The 17,795-nt window shown below is 36.2% G+C and overlaps 1 protein-coding gene across 7 annotated transcripts in view; it reads left to right on the forward strand.

Moving 5' to 3' along the window:
- The window catches only part of RPAP2 (RNA polymerase II associated protein 2), a 108,808-nt gene that overhangs the window by 35,194 nt on the left and 55,819 nt on the right, over positions 1-17,795 (forward strand). For 5 of the 7 annotated variants that reach the window (XM_082688682.1, XM_082688681.1, XM_082688685.1 and 2 more), the window contains exons 9-11: positions 3,049-3,131; positions 6,142-6,222; positions 17,441-17,509. In XM_082688682.1, the coding sequence (XP_082544808.1) occupies positions 3,049-3,131; positions 6,142-6,222; positions 17,441-17,509 (233 nt within the window). The remainder of the gene's footprint in view (positions 1-3,048; positions 3,132-6,141; positions 6,223-17,440; positions 17,510-17,795) is intronic. The other 2 variants (XR_014300051.1, XR_014300052.1) reach the window with 1 other exon arrangement.

Genomic DNA, 17,795 nt, shown 5'->3' on the forward strand with positions numbered 1-17,795 from the left:
TAGGCTTTTCCAGTTTAGGGCTGTAGTGTTATGAACTTTATAATTTATGTCTCTCTTCTAAGGTATGTGTATTTCTGTTGGGTGTGTATCTAGGACTTGAACTTTTGGGTCATAGTGTATGTGTATATGCAGCTATACTGGATGATGCCAGTTTTCCAAAATAGTTTTGCCAGTTTTTAGTCTACTACAGCTATATGAGAATTTCCAAGATCCACATTCTTTTTTTTTTTTTTAAAGATTATATTTATTTATTTGACAGACAGAGATCACAAGTAGGCAGAGAGGCAGGCAGAGAGAGGAGGAAGCAGGCTCCCTGCTGAGCAGATAGCCCTATGTGGGGCTCGATCCCAGAACTCTGGGATCATGACCTGAGCCGAAGGCAGAGGCTTAACCCACTGAGCCACCCAGGCGCCCCATGATCCACATTCTTGATCAGTACTTGACATTGTTAATTCTCACATTTCAGTGGTACTGTTTTTTTATTATAATACATTTCTCTAATGATTAATGAGCTGAGCAAGGTTTTATTTGCTTTTTGACCATTTGGAATGTCTTGTGTCTTTTCAAGTCTTTTCCCCATTTACCTGTTGGAATATCTAAGTATTTTTTCTTACCGATTTTGAAGAAATTCTTTATTCAGGATTCAAACCCAATTTTAGTTAATGTGTTTTGCAAATAACATCTCTACTCTGAGACTTGCCTTTTCACTCGCATTATTGATAACCTGAGTCCAACTTATTCATTGTTCCCTTTAGTGACTTCTTTAGAAACCTTTGCTTAGCCCAGGTTACTTCATCTTCTAGACTGTTTTTCCTTTCATCCGAGAATTGATTTTTATGATGAGCTATATGGGTCAGATTTCATTATTTTCCTTTGGAGAAATGTGTGCATATTAAAGTTTGAGAAACACTATTGATTGGGGAAAGGTGGGGAGAGGTGTTGCTCATTCTGTTAGTTACTAAGAGAAGTGGGAGAGGTAGGTCAAAAATCTTTCACCATTGGGGCGCCTGGGTGGCTCAGTGGGTTAAAGCCTCTGCCTTCAGCTCAGGTCATGATCCCAGGGTCCTGGGCTCAAGCCCCGCATGGGCTCTCTGCTTAGCAGGGAGCCTGCTTCCCTTCCTCTCTCTCTCTGCCTGCCTCTCTGCCTACTTGTGATCTCTGTCTGTCAAATAAATAAATAAATAAAATCTTAAAAAAAAAAATCTTTCATCATAATTATGGATCATTTCTACTTTTGGTTTAGTAAATTTTACTTTTAATATTTTGAGACCATGTTATATGGTATTAAAAAAAAGATTGTTATGTCTTCCTAGTAAATTGAACCTCTGTATTATGAGTGACCTTTCTCTACATTGGTAAGTTTTTTTTTTTCTTACAGTCTGTTTTGCTAGCATTAGCGTTCTTTTATTAGTATTTTCAGGACTGCCTTTTTTTACTTAGGCTGGTAATTGTTTTTATGTGGAGAAATTTGTTTACATTCAGTGTCATAATTGATATATTTGGGTTTCTGCCATCTCACTCATTGCTTTCTGCTTGTCTCATCCATTCTATGTTTCTCTTTCTCTCCTTTCCTGATTTTGTTGAATTAAATAGTACTATTTCATGGTTTACCCTCTATTAGCTTGCTTTTTATACTTTATTTTACTAATCAGAAGTGGTTACTCTAAAGATTAAAATCTGAATTGACTGAATTATTATAAAAGTCCAATATAAGTTAATTTTTTGCTTTCTAGATAGTACCTTAGAAACTGTAATTCTGTTTATCCTTTCTGGGCTTAGGTGTTCTTGTTGTCTGTTTTTATTCTCTCTATATTTTAAATCCTGTAAGATGATTTATAGTCTGTATTCATTTGAAGTTTTTCACTGACCTGAACCGAAGGCAGATACTTAATGACTGAGCCACCCAGGTGCCCCTCAACGTAGGTATTTTAAATAAAGTTGATAACATCACTTTTTTGGTTTCCCTGGGGGCTGTTTTCTTTGGGATAATGTTTGAGATTTTGACCATATTGTCTTATTTTCTTATTATTTATGGCAAACATTGTATGTTAAAAATCACAGATAACTTGAGACCAAACTGATGTTATCTTCCTCTGGAACAGATTTCTCTTTGCTTTAGGCACATGATTTGTAGCAGTTCTAAATCACTTCATTCAGTGAGGGATTAAGATGATTTGAAGCTGTACTTCAGTCCCTGAAAGAGCCAGTTTCCTATTCATTCTTAGTGCTAGAGTTTGGTCCTTCTAAGTTGAGCTTGGAGGGAAGGGTTGCTAGTACCTCTTCCTTCTTGGCATTTCCCCAAGCTTTAATGCTTATTAGAAAAACAATGCTCAGGTTCTCAGTATCTGAATTGCTTCTTCTGGAATTAGTCACTGCCCTCTCTGGAATTACCTTCTCTAGAATCTCTGGCGTTAATTCTTGACTGCTTTGTTGGTCTCTGATGTTTTCAATCAAATGTGGGTATTTTCCCAGCTTTTTTTCAGTTCTCAGCAGGAGGAATGGTTAGAATTATTTTGTCTGCCATTTCTAGAAGTGGAATTCCCCATAATATATGTACGTGTATATGGGGTATGTGTGTGTGTGTATGTGTGTGTGTGTGTGTGTGTGTGTGTATATATATATATATATACACACACACACACACACACACATACACACACATATACACATATATATATATATAGTATTTGCTAATTTTAATTATTTTTTTGTATTTGCTAGTTTTAAAAGCTTTGATCTCCAACATTTGTATAACATTTAGTAGTTCCCAGAGTTCTTTTGTATACATTTTCTCATTTAATAAAGAAGTTATTAGTATCCCTTGATACAGGTTAGAAAAAATTCTCAAAAGCAGGCATATGACTCAGTTCACATCAGCCCAATGACTGAGCCAATGCTCAAATTTAAATCTTCTAATAATTCTCAAGTCTAGTTTTTATTCTGCCATACCTCAGGTATGAATTTTTGTGCTTTAATGTTTATAGTTCTTATCAAAGAAGAATGTAAATTTATGACTTTGCTTTGTTTTGTTTAAAAACGTGATTTTAGCATGATCTCACCTTTCCACTGATAGATTCAAGTTCTCAGAACCAGATTAGAAAACGCATCGTACTTGAAAAGTTAAGTAAAGTGTAAGTATATAATTGTCATTCTACTTTACAATATTTAAAATTAACTTGGTATTTGTGGGTTCATAATTTATATTAATTTTTATCCTTGAATTTTGTAAGTTTGAAAAATAATTTGAAAAGTTACTTGAGAAGTTGAGATTTTTTAAGATATCCTGCCAAGGAAATATTGAAATTTTGTCTTGTGTAGAAGATACACAAGCACATAATGAAGAGGAAGGTTGAGATTATGGGAGTAGAAAACTAAACTGTGTCACTTCCACTTCATAATCCAATGAAGTCAGGGAAAAAAATATCAAAGTTAAACCATTTAAATACTGATTTGTGGTATATGTGTCACATCAGTTTCACATGTGAATGAAACTTTATGAAGTTTTAACGGTCTGTTAACTCACTCTGCATACATATTTATAGAACCATTTCACACTCAGCAACTTAAGAGTTTTTGTTCAAGTCAACTTTGCACTTTAGTTTTAAACTTCCTGTGGTGGAAATTATTTTTCTTGTAATTAGCCCAGTCATAAATGACATTTAAAAATTGTAATCTTGGTTTGTCTTTCAAAGAAGTTTGAAATCTTTTTTCCAGAGATGTGAGGGCCATCTTGAACTTTTTAATCTCTATTTTCTTTCTTTAGCAGAAAAAATGGAAAGGTGTTTTCAGTCATTGTTTAAGGTCTGTATATGGATTAGGGGCACCTGGCTGGCTCTGTGGGTGGAGCGTGCAACTCTTGATCTCACTCAGGGTTGTGAGTTCGAGCCCCATGTTGAGTGTAAAGATTACTTTCAAATCTTTAAAAAATAAATAAATAGGGGCGCCTGGGTGGCTCAGTGGTTTGGGCTGCTGCCTTCGGCTCGGGTCATGATCTCAGTGTCCTGGGATCGAGCCCCGCATCGGGCTCCCTGCTCCACAGGAGGCCTGCTTCCCTCTCTCTATCTCTCTGCCTGCCTCTCTGCCTACTTGTGATCTCTGTCTGTCAAATAAATAAATAAAATCTTTAAAATAAATAAATAAATAAATAAATAAGGCTGTGCTTATGGAGTAGTCTTAAATTTGTAGTAGTTCAATGGTAAGAAGAACATACTTTCTGGAAGCCTTCATATTTTGAGCAGCCTACTCCTCCAAGTTTTACATTTTAAGTAACTGTTTATTTATCGAGTTTCTCTTATGTTAGGCTCCTCCCAGATAATCTAAGTTTGTTATTAGTTTTGTCTTTTATATAGTCCTCATACTTAGACATTTGTTTGTCTAACAATTGGTTGGAAAACAGTAAAAGTCACTATATGTCTGATTCATAGGACAAGAAGATAACAATCCTTGATTGTGGTTACACAGGTTTTGAAAGTTAGGTTGGATTATTGATACTTATATGTATTTATTATTTGACAGAGATCACAAACAGGCAGAGAGGCAGGCAGAGATAGAGGAGGAAGCAGGCTCCCTGCTGATCAGAGAGCCCAATGTGGGGCTCGATCCCAGGACCCTGAGATCATGACCTGAGCCGAAGGCTGAGGCTTAACCCACTGAGCCACCCAGGGGCCCAAGAACTAAATTTAAGAAGAGGTAGAATAACTTGCAGAAACACACAAACACTAAAAACAAAGTAATTATTGACATAGAGGATTTTTTTGGATATTAATGAAAGCATTTCAGTTTTTTCTCACTATAAAAGTAAGACTTTTTTGGTTTCTGATTGGAGCAAAACAGTTGTAAACGGCATTTTTTTTTAGATTATTGAAGAAAATGAAATATGTATTATGTATTAGATGATATTAAGAAATTGTTAATTTGGTTAGGTATGATAATTTTATTGCTATTATATAAGAAAATGCCCTTGTATTTAGAGATAGATAAATATTTAGGCGCCAAATGACTTGACATCAGGGATTTACTTGGCAAAAAAAGTTAAGAAGGAAAGAAAAAAATGAAATAAGTTTAGCAAAATATTAGGAAGTTGAATCTGGGAATAGATTTATGTGGTTATTGCTATTTTCTCCATTTTGAAATATATCTGAAACTTTATAATTTTATAATAAGTTTTAAAAAAAAGTAATGCATGCTTATTGCAGAAGATTTAGGCAGTACAAAATGGTTTAAAGAAAGTAAAGATCATCTGTAATCCCACTGAGTAGTCACTACTATAATATTTTGATATTTAACCCTGATGCATACATAATATATATGTATGTGTGTGTGTATTCATTTCCTTTGGTTTTCTCTGTTATAGTATAAACCCTGGGAGGAATGAAATATACTAAAACTCTGGGAGGAATGTTTGAAATATACTATCTATCATGTATAGTGTCATTATATATAAGTTTTTATAGAAATGGGACAATACTACATATGCATTTTTCACTTAACACAACATGAATATCTGTCCGCGCTAAAAAATATAGATTCATGTTTTCGTTTTAAAGGTTTGATTATATTCCACTATATGTTTATATCATAGTTTATTTTGATTTTTCACTACTAAAAATACTTTTTGCAATAAGCATCTTTTTTATGTTTATCTGATTATTTCTTTAGGGTTTTTTCATAGTAAAACTGTTGGGTCAAAGAATATCCATATTTACAATGTTAACATGTATTGGCAAATTGCTCTCTAGAAATATATCAGTTTCTACTCCCACTGTAAGGATTTCATAAGGAGAAATAGGTCATACTCCTAAATTGGACAGTTTAGGGGGTCCAGTTCCTCTGGCCTTGTGTTCTTTCCATTTAATCTAATTATTTGAAAGTAAAGGTAAGAAAAACAAGTATAAGAATATAGGTAGCAGCCAGGACAATATTTTTCAGTGCCTCACACTGTACCATAGACTATATGGTGGAGTATATGGGATTAATATGAAATGTGAGTTCTCATGAGTTCTCATCAGTCAGAAGCTAGCTTAACTGCTTCTACCTAAAGGCCATTATTACTTATGGAAAATCCAGACTTAGGCAAGACTCAAGTAATATTTCTGTATAAATAAATTATATTTTAAAGGAAATGTAATTTTTTCTTTTCAGAGTCCCTGGACTTTTGGGGCCTCTTCAGATCACATTAGGAGATATTTCTGCACAACTTAAAAATCTTATCCGAACTTTCAGGTCAGTGTTAATACTAAAATTTTCCTTCTCAGTTTTTTGACTTCTTTTGATTGCCTTGAAGAATCCATAGAAAGACTGTGTTCCCTAATAATGTATCATAGCCCCCAACTCAGGAAATGAATGGGTAAACCCAGGGCCAACTGCTCCATCCTAGGAAATCCCGAGAGGGCTGGACTAATCAAAAGCATAGCTCCTGGCTGGGTTTGCCCACACTTTTGTTGAACAAACTTGGATATACTTGTCCCAAGAGAAGGCAATAACTAAAGAGACAAGAGTTTGAAAAAGACAAAGGGAAAGATTTATTTTGGGTGCCAGCAGCCAGGGGAGATGGCAAGTTTTAACAATCAGTCTCTCCACGCACAAGATGGACTCCTAGAGTTTTATGAGGAAAGATTTAGGAAGGTTCATGCAAGAAAGCAGCAGGGAGCATATGATCATGGATCAGGATCAGTATGTGGTCAGCCCATAATCGTGGGCAGGGAAGGACACATGTGGGATGTAATCCTCTAGGAATTCCTATCCTAGGTTTATTGCTAGGCATTTGCTATCATGGCTTTTCTGGTCCAGCAGTTTGGGTGTTCTGGAGCATTGCAAAACACCTTCATCAATGCCTCAAGAAAGTACAATAAGAAATAAGCACATTGGGTTTTAATTAAGACATGAGTTTTGTTAAGACTATGTTAAGTCTTGTCTAGTTCTGATTTTAACTGTTGGGTTCTATAGTTGAGCAAGAGGGCTTTCTAACAAAAACGTGAAAAAAGTGACTTACCTTCAGTGTCTTAGATCTAAGAATAGTATTCTGTTTTCTTCTCCACTAAACATTATCTTTTATTAAATGCAGGATCTTCTTTGCTCAAACCTTGATATAGTTAGTTTTGGATTGTTTATTTATAGAGTAGTCTAAAATTAAGAAGGAAAATGCTGTCTCAGACACAAAGGTGTTAGCCAGTAACATATTGAATCTTAGTGAATTAATAGATAGAGATCAAATGACCAGCACTGTGCTGCTACACACTATAGGCAATGCAGAAGAAGCACTATGCCCACCCTCAAGGAAGAACTCTCCTGTTAGAAAATAAGTTGAGCACAGTGAACAGTACAAAAACAGTGGGTAGTTTAATATTGAATTGTGTGGAATGGATTTGAAGTGATAAGAAGTATAAAGAAAGGAAGAAACAGAGTGGTTGGGATTTTTCTAAAACCATCATGGTGAAAATACCCAGACTAAGGCTGTGTTCTGTACCAAGAAGCATAAGGATAGGCCTCTAAACACCCTATCAGTAGAGGTGCACCAAATACACATTTTGGCCAAATGCCAGTGACCAGATATTAAAATCATTACTTGCCTATGACTGAAACTAGATAGCACCAAAATTGAACAAACTTCTAAATTAGAAGAATCATTTCATCCAGTAAATAATTATTAGGGTTTATTGTTATCAACAGTAGTAATAATATTTTAAAAGTTTAAAATTACACTACAGAAATTATTTCTTGATATTGTTAACTGTTAGATTTCTCTTACAGTCACTGTACTATATATCAATAAAACCAAATAGCCATTCACTTTCAACCAACACCTTTAAAAACATCACTAACATTTTTGTATGCCACGAAGTGATTCAGGAAACTGTTTTTCAATAAGATATATACTAGAAGGATCTAGGATTCATAGTTTAGGCAAATCTCAAAAAACCTTATCTTAATCTTCTGAGAGGATCATTTGTACCACTTTATATTTAAATATTTAGCCTTTATAGACTCAAGACTTCAGGAGTTGTTTTAAGACATTCTTGTAGATTCTTTTATTGTGAAGTTTGACTCAACAGAATGTGTTAAGGGTGCCTCAGTTTACTCTTAACAGTTTTGTCTTCACATTTTTATTATTTTTAAAGTATTTATTTATTTATTTATTTATTTGACACAGAGAGAGAGAGAACACAAATAGGCAGAGAGGTGGGGGTGGGGGGAAGCAGGCTCCCTACTGAGCAGAGAGCCTGATGCAGGGCTCCATCCCAGGACCCTGAGACCATGACCTGAGCCAAAGGCAGAGGCTTAACCCACTGAGCCACCCAGGCACCCCAACATTTTTATTTTGATTAAAGATTGTATTAAGATTATTACATGTCTATTTACATAATTTAGTACTTTTGCAGCTCAGGATATTTTGAAGTGATGTGATAAATTCATCATCGCAAGATTCTAAGAATTCCCCAATAGGCCATTTTCTTGAAGATTTATAACTTAAATGGCAGTAATTAAATAAAATTAAAATGTAGCCCTTAAAGCTGTTAACAAAAATTCAATCAAGTCAGTTTTTAAAGAGCTAATTGACTTTATTCAGTGATTAATAAAATAAGCAGAATTTCATCTAACAAATGGAAGGATGTTCAGAAGGGTTGTACAAAATAGAAGGCATTTGTAGGCAGAAATGGGACAGGACAAGGAAGTTATTAGGAAGAAAAAATTAAGGGATTGTTTCTCACAAGGTCACCTTCCCGTAGAGGGAAAGGCAGAGGGTCTTATCATGCGGATTACCTCCTTACTGGTTATCAGAAAATTCCAGACTGATGGGTTTAAAACTCCACTCCTGGGAGAGGCTAAAACTACAGTTAGGTCCAGGTGTTAAGTCTTGGTCTTAGCATAAGGGACTCCATTTGGGGGCCTGTTGTTCCTTTTTAACCATAGTAATTTTCTTTAATGTTGTGAATTCTGGTATATAGTAGAGTTCTGCAATGATCGAATTAGTATAAAATCTTATCTCTATTATTCTGTCCTAACAATATTTAAATTTATATAAGCATTTTTTCCAGATACAGCATTCTCAAGAAAGTAATCTATTTAATGTATTTGCTATTTGTATTAACTGTGATCTATTTTGCTTACTAATCAAAAATCTTTACTAATTATTTTACACATAAAATGAATGGTTTTCACAAGCATCATTGATGACTGCAACATTTTATTTTTCTGACTGACAAAAACATATAAGGACATTTTTACTTCATCTAGAATGTTTAGGTTTGAAAGTGAATGTCCAGGTAATAACAGTATATCTAAATGACATGATTGTTCTGATTACTGAGGTGGTTACTCTTATTAGATAGCATGGAAATGATGCAACTACAAGATCATTAATCACACACAAAAATAAGAAACCTTGATGTTGTTTTTTAAATCTTTACTCTTTAGTACTTGCAGGTCAGAATCTATAGCTTCAATAAAAATTGCTTAAATTGGCTTTGCCACTTTTTAGGAAAATGTCAGTTATTTAGAGTATATAGAGTATCTCTGGTAAGATAACTCATGGGGTCTTCAGATTCTAGAAGGAACAACTTCAGAAGGTATGTGACTATTTGTGGGCTAGGACTTCTTCATGAAGTCTCTAAAAAAAAGTGCCATATTGATAACAGAGACCAATGTTGAGAGATCTTTTCAGTCAATACTGGCAGTGGAAAAAAGTTGACATAAATAACCGTATCCTTCCCTTTGAAATGATAATCAATAATAGGAACTTGTAAAACAGTGATTCTCAAACCAGTTGTGCATCAGAATTACCTGGGGAGCTTTTAACAACTACAGATGCCTGGCTCCTCCCCTAGAGATTGAGTTTCATTTGATTAAGGGTTGGGCCCAGACATCAGTTTTCTTTAAAAGCCCCCCAGGTGATTCTAATGTGCAGCCAGAGTTGAGAGCCTCTTAGAACTTACACATAAAGTAGCTTTTTCGGCTCTTTGAAGAATCTTTCCCCTGTGAATAGAGCTGTCCTTTCCACTGAATTGCATCACAGTCATTTATCCACAATGTTATTTTGATTTACCTGCCATAGTGGTTCCATCAGAAGTTGCTTGGTAAAGATTTACTGTCATCAGTAAATATCAGTCAAGATATTTTTCTGAATCTGGGGCACCTGGGTGGCTCAGTGGGTTAAAGCCTCTGCCTTCGGCTCAGGTCGTAATCCCGGGGTCCTGGGATCAAGCCCCACTTGGGCTCTCTGCTCAGCAGGGAGCCTGCTTTCTCCTCTCTCTCTGCCTGCCTCTCTGCTTTCTTGTGATCTCTGTCAAATAAATAAAATATTTAAAAAAAAAAAGATATTTTTCTGAATCTGATTTTAATTAAAATTATTTTTTTAAAGATTTTATCTATTTATTTGCCAGAGAGAGACACAGAGAGAGAGGGAACACAAGCAGGGGGAGCAGGAGAGGGAGAAGCAGGCCTCCCGCCGAGCAGGAAGCCTGATGTGGGCCTTCATCCTAGGACCCTTGGATCATGACCTGAGCTGAAGGCAGCCGCTTAACAACTGAACCATCCAGGTGCCCTGAAATTGTATTTTGACACAAAAAGATCTTGTGTTTTCCTCAGTGCCTGAAACAGTGATATAGAGCAGGTACTTGATACATTTTTTGGTGGATGAGTAAATGAACTCATGAAATCCTAAATTTGGCTTAACTTTGGGAGATTCATGTATAGCAGGAAGGAATTTCTTTAAAAAAAGAAAGAAAAAGAAAAGGAATATACTTTTAATTGTTTTTGCCATGTTTTACATGCTTATCCTTTGACCCTTTTTGGTCATGCGCTAGATTCTGTTTTAGTTGCTCCAGACAAAGCAGTGAACAAAACAGACAAAATTCCTTCTCTCATGAAACTATTCTAATAGAATGAATATGTAAATATTTAAGAACAATACATGTACTATCATTATGAGATGATGTGCCCTTTCCCCTTTCTCATTCCATTCTTTTCCTTTTCTCCCAGAAGCATGGAAAAGGATTGGTACTGAATAGGGGGAGGTAGTTGGGATTTTTTTGTCTGTGACAGATAGGTTGGTCAGGGAAAACCTTATGGAGAAGCTGCCATTTATAAAAAGAGCTAAAAATTGGTAAAGAAGCAAGCCATCTTGCTCTCTGTGAAAATATATTAGGTACAGCAGGCCTGGTGTATTCATAAAATATTAAGGATGATAAGGAGGCTGGAGAAGTGAGCAGAGGCAAAGGTACATATAAATATGGTCAGAGAAGTGGGGGGCTCATGTGGTATAGATTATATAGGCCTTATAGCTGTGATCATTCATTCACTTTTACTCCAGGTGAGATGGAGAGCAATTGGTTGATTCTGAACAGAGGAATGATATGATCTGATATACATTTTTAATAACATCATTCTGCTGATTAAAGAATTACAATAGATGGGCAGAGGCAGGAAAACCATTTAGGATGCTGCCTTGGTAATCTAGGCAAGAAATGAAGTGAACAAGGTGAAAGCATTGGAGGTAATAAGTAATCAAATTCTCTTTTGAAGATAGTACTGTCAGGATTTGATGACTGGTTGGGCACAGGACGTCAAAGGAGCCAAAGTTAACCACAAGATTTTTGGCCTAAGTAGCTGGATTCTGGAAGGATTACATAGCCATTTACTGAGGTGGACCTATCTGCAGGAGGACCTGGTTTTGGCGGAAGATGAGGAACTCAGTTTTGGCCATACTAAGTTTTGAGATGCCTATTACATAGTCAAGTGGAAAGGTCAGGGAGACCATTAGATATAGAAGTCCAGAATTCAAGGAAAGGGTCCAGGCTAGAGATCATAAATATGAGAGCTGTCAGCACAAAGTTATCTAATATTTAAAGTTATGAGATTGGATAATAGCACCAAGGGAAGGAGCATATATAGAGGAAATGAGAGACCCAAGGGCAGAGGCCATGGAGTTATCCAAAATCAGAAGGTCTGAGAAAGAGTGCCAGTGAGAGGTAGGGAAATCAAGCAGGTGGAAAGCAGATAAAGTGTCCCAAGGAGAAAGGAAGTATCATTTGTGTCAAATATTACTAATAGGTTAAGATGAGGACTGAGAAAGGTCCGTTGAATTTGGCAACATGGATGTCTTTTGTACATTTAGTCCTTACAAGAACTTTACAAGGTAGGTAGTATGTTGTTCCTGTTTTATTGAATTTTTTAAAAGTTTCATAGCTGTTAAATGTGTCCCAAGTACAGCCAAGTGACAGATCTGAGTATCAAACCCATGTGTCTGTCAGGGTTTTTTTTTTTTAAGATTTTATTTATTTATTTGACATCACAAGTAGGCAGGGAGGCAGGCAGAGAGATGGGGGGAAGCAGGATCCCCACCGAGCAGAGAGCCTGATGCAGGGCTCGATCCCAGAACCCTGAAATCATGACCCGAGCCGAAGGCAGAGGCCCAATTCACTGAGCCACCGAGGCGCCCCTCTGTCAGAATTTTTAACCACTGTAGTGTACTTTATATCTTCTGGACTTTTTAAATTTTTGTAAAACATTTTAACTATGGGAAAAATTCAGATTAATATAATAAAGATACACATATTCTCTACTCAATTAATAGATATTAATATTTTGTAATATTTGATCCAGATGTATATTTTTTAAAGAAAATATTAAAGGTTAAGTCAGTCATTCAGAAAAAATTAATTGAATGCCTACCTTGTTCTGGGCATTTGGAATAAATAATTGATGAGAAAAGAGTTAAGAAGGCAGAGTAGTAGGGGGACTGCTATGCTTGCCTCATCCCTCAAACACAGCTAGATAAATATCAAATTTTTCTGAACACCCAAGAAATCAATCTGAAGTAAATAGGTGAAGAACATATAGATTCCTGCCACAGGCCAAAAAACCAAACAGATAGTAAACAATAACTATATATGTTAGAAGGTGATAGTAGAAGGGTGCCTGGGAGGGGCACAGTCAATTGAATGTCGACTCCTGGTCTCAGCTCAGGTCTGATCTCAGTGTTGTGGGATTGAGCCCTGTGTTGGGCTCCAGCCATGCTTTGGTCTCTGAGCTCAGCCTGAAGTCGGCTTATGTTCCCCTCCTCCACACACACTCTTTCCGATGTAAATAAAATAAGTCTTAAAAAAAAGAAAAAGTGATAACTGGAATAGGAGAAAAAAATATATAGCTGGATAAGGGAGTCAGGAGTCTGGGGATAGGAAGTAGAAGGAATCTTCACTTCTTTTTTTTAAGATTTATTTATTTGAGGGGTGCCTGGGTGGCTCAGTGGGTTAAAGCCTCTGCCTTCAGCTCAGGTCATGATCCCAGAGTCCTGGGATCGAGCCCCGTATCCTGCTTTCTGCTCAGCGGGGAGCCTGCTTCCCCTTCTCTCTCTGCCTGCCTTCCTGCCTACTTGTGATCTCTGTCTGTCAAATAAATAAATAAAATATTTTTTAAAAAAGATTTATTTGAAATAGAGAAAACCTGCACATGTGAGCAGAGGGAGAAGGAGAGACTCTCTATCCGACTCCCCACTGAGCATAGAGCCCTACAAGAGGGGTTGATCTCACCACTGTGAGATCATGATCTGAGCCAAAATCAAGAGTTAGATGCTTAACCATCTGAGCCACCCAGGTGCCCCTAGAAGTTTCACTTTTTAATGTGGTGGTCCAGATAGCCTTATCTTTGCTGAAGGTGGCAAGAAAACTAACCTGGGGAAGATAGTTTCAGACAATGGAATAACCAATGCAAAGGCCCTGACGTGAATTCCCCTTTGTTCTCTTTCCCAATCCATTCTCCTTCCCTTCTCCAGAAGCAACTGATACTGTGAATTTGATACATGTCTTTCTAGTCTTTGTTTTTATACTTCTACTTGTGTGTATCCATAAATAATACTGAGTTATTGTCTGTTCTTGAGTTATATAATGTGATACCATACTTGCTGTCTTCCAAATTATGATGAACAAAATACGTAAGTCTAGTTCATTCATCATTTTGACTTTTCAACATTCCATAAAAATGCCACAATTTATGATTTTTTCCTATTACAAGCACATTAACTACCTTTATACATATCTCCATAAACATAAGTGAGAGTTTGTTTAGGGTTTTTATCTAGAAGTGAAATAGTTGAGCTGTTCATAAGCATTTCAGCTTTATTAGATATTGCCAAATTGTTGTTTGATTGCTCACATCAAGTAGATTAAAAATGCTATTCATATTCTCACCAACCTTTGGTGTTATCAGTATTTTATTTTTGCCAATGTGATGGAGTGAATTATTGCTTTTATATTTTATATTATTGCTTTTATATTAGTATTCCAGATTACTAGTGAAATTTAACTCTTATTCAATGTTTGCTGGTGAAATTAAACTCTTATTCAAATATTTACTGACTGTTCAACTTTCCTCCTCCGTAAATTGCCTGCTTATATCCTTTGTCTATTTGTTTATTGGCTGGGTTTTTTTAAAAGACTATGTTTTAAGAGCAGTTTTAAGTTCGTAGCAAAATTGAGAAAAAGGTCCAGAGATTCCCTGTAATACTCCTTGTCCCCACATATGCGTAGCCTCCCCCATTTGCAACCTCCCAACCAGAGTTACACATTTGCTGCAGCTGATGAAGCTACATCGACATCATTGTCACCCAGAGTCCACCATTTACATTAGAGTTCATTTTTGGTATTATATAATCTATAGGTTTGGATGACTGTATGACACGTACCTATCATTATAGTATCATTCACTGCCCTAAAGCACCTCTGGGCTCCACCTATTTGCTACTTTTCCCCACCCCCATTCCACAACCTTTAGCAACCACTGATCTTTTTATCATCTCCATAGTTTTGCCTTTTCCCAAATGTCATATAGTTGGAATTATATGGTATGTAGCCTTTTTAGACTGGCTTCTTTCACATAAATAATATGTATATAAAGCACCTCCATTTGGGACACGTGGGTGACTCAGTCTGTTAAATGTCTGCCTTCAGCGCAGGTCATGATCCTAAGGTTCTGGGATTGAGTCCCATATCAGGCTCCTTGCTTGGTGGGGAGCCTGCTTCTCCCTTTGCCTGCCATTCCCCCTGCTTATGCACTTGTGTGCTCTCTCTCTCTCTCTCTCTGACAAGTAAATCAAAATCTGTAAAAAAAAAATAAAGCACTTCCACGTCTTTTTGCAGCTTGAGAATGTAGATCTTTAGGGCTGAGTAATATTCCATTATTTGGATGTACCACAGCTTATTTTCTATTCGCCTACTGAAGGACATTTTGGTTCCTTCTAAGTTTTGGAAGTTGTAAATAGAGTTGCCATAAACATCTATGCACAGGTTTTTTATAGTCATAAGTTGTTGACTCCTTTGGGTAAACACCAAGGAACATGATTGCTGATCAGATGATGGAGTATGTTTAGTTTTATAAGAAAGTGACAAACTCTTCCAAAGTTGGTGTACTGTTTTGCATTCCTGTCAGCAATGAATAGGAGTTCCTGTTGCTCCACATCCTTACTACTGAGCCAAACATTTGACCAATGTGATAATGATGTCAGTGTAGGTTTATCATTTGTAGCAAATGTATGACTCTTGTGGATGGATTTTGATTCAGCATTTGGTTTTGTCAATGTTCAAGATTCTGGCCGTTGCGATTGGTATATAGCAGTATCTCAGTTTCATTTTTTATTGCAGTTCTCTTATGAGATACTAAGTGGAGCATCTTTTCATCTGCCTTTTTGCCATTTGTTTATCTTTGGTGAGATGTCTGTAAAGGTGTTTGGCCCATTTTTTAATTGGGCTATTTGTTTGCCTATTATTAAATTTTAAGTGTTCTTTGTCTATTTTGGTAACAGTCCTTTATCAGATATCATTGGCTGTTTTTTTTTCTTACTGATTTATATCATTTTTTATTTAGAACAGTTTTTCCAAATGGTTTTTGAGAAACTAAGTTGACTACAGTGTATTTTGTTATCAACTGCTAAGTGTTAGAATTAATTTAATTTTTTAAAAGTTTTTTTTTTAATTTAAATTCAGTTAATTAACATATAATGTAATATTGGTTTCAGAGGTAGAGTGATTCATCAGTCTTATATAATAACCAGCACTCACTATAGCACATAACCTCCCCAATGTCTATCACCCAGTTACCCTATCCCTCCCTCCCCCACACCTCCAGCAACCCTCAGTTTGTTTCCTGTGATTAAGAGTCTCTTATGGTTTGTCTCTCTCTTTGATTTCATCTTGTTTTATTTTTTCCTCTCTTCTGCTATGATCCTCTGTTCTGTTTCTTAAATTCCACATATGAATGATATCATATAATTGTCTTTCTCTGATTGAATTATTTTGCTTAGCATAATGCCCTGTAGTTCCATCCTCCACTGCAAATGGCAAGATTTCTTTTTTTTTTTTTGGTAAAGATTTTATTTATTTATTTGTCAGGGATAGAGGGAGAGAGAGCGAGCGAGCCAACACAGGCAGGCAGAGAGGCAGGCAGAGGGAGAAGCAGGCTCCCTGCCGAGCAAGGACCCCGATGCGGGACTCGATCCCAGGACGCTGAGATCATGACCTGAGCCGAAGGCAGCCGCTCAACCAACTGAGCCACCCAGGCGTCCCAAGATTTCATTTTTTGATGGCTGTAGTATTCCATTGTGTATATATATATATACCACGTCTTCTTTATTCATTCATCTGTCAGTGGACATCTGGGGTCTTACATAGTTTGGCTATTGTGGACATTGCTGCTATAAACACTGGGGTGCTGGTGCACCTTCATATCATAAAACTCTTTTTGTTAAAGACCTAGTCTTGTAATTTATTGTTGACTCTTACTGTAAATTATGGATTATGACATCCCTTCGGTGCCTGCTGCCAACCTAGTACAAGGTAGGAAGGTGAAAAAGATGAATTAAAATTAGAAATTGCCTATTAGTTTGTTAATTTAAATGAAAAAATTTATTGGGGGAAAATACAGAAGATAATGGTTACAGGGAACTGTTGTGTATATTTTAATAAACCATGCAGTTTAATTGCTCATATTGTTCCTATATTCCCATCATGTCTAACAGTAACATTCTTATAAATTGCTATAAATATATAGAAGTGGAGCTGGAGCACTTTCTTTTAAGATGGTCATTATCAGGGGCACCTGGGTGGCTCAGTGGGTTAAGCCTCTACCTTTAGCTCAGGTCCTGGAGTCGAGGCCCTGCATTGGGCTCTCTGCTCAGGAGGGAGCTTCCCCCTCTCTCTCCACCTGACTCTCTGCCTAGTTGTGATCTCTGTCTATCAAATAAATAAATAAAATCTTTTAAAAAAAAAATGATGGTCATTATCAGCTGCTGAAGATTAAGCCACAGTTCTGTACTGCTGACTCCTATCAAACATAAAAAGAAAGTAGTGCTCTTTAACATATAATGTCATAAATATGATTTTATTTAAAAATAGATGGTTTGTGTATTTAAAGGTAACAATTCTTTGGTAAACTTTATCTTTCTATCTTACAGATTAACAAATAGAAATATTATACACAAACCTGCAGAGTGGACCTTAATTGCTGTGGTGTTGCTGTCATTGTGAGTACTCCTTCAGATTTCAATTCTAAATACTAAATAGGATTTTAATTCGGGGAAAAACCAAGTTATTCATTGATTTTATAAGCATATTTAGAAAATGTACCTCTATTTTGTACCTTGCTTTCCTTTAGTATGTGATGAAATAACTTTCATGTAAAGCGATATGCCAATATTTTGATAAGCTTTAATTATTCTCTTTATCTTTTTTACCATCTTTTCTTCTGAGGGCCTTTTTCTTCACAAGTATTATTTGTTATCTTTTGAAAGAGGAGATCATCTCCATGTG

This window comes from Mustela nivalis, assembly GCF_964662115.1.
Source record: "Mustela nivalis genome assembly, chromosome: 10".
In the NCBI taxonomy this organism is placed as follows: domain Eukaryota; kingdom Metazoa; phylum Chordata; class Mammalia; order Carnivora; family Mustelidae; genus Mustela; species Mustela nivalis.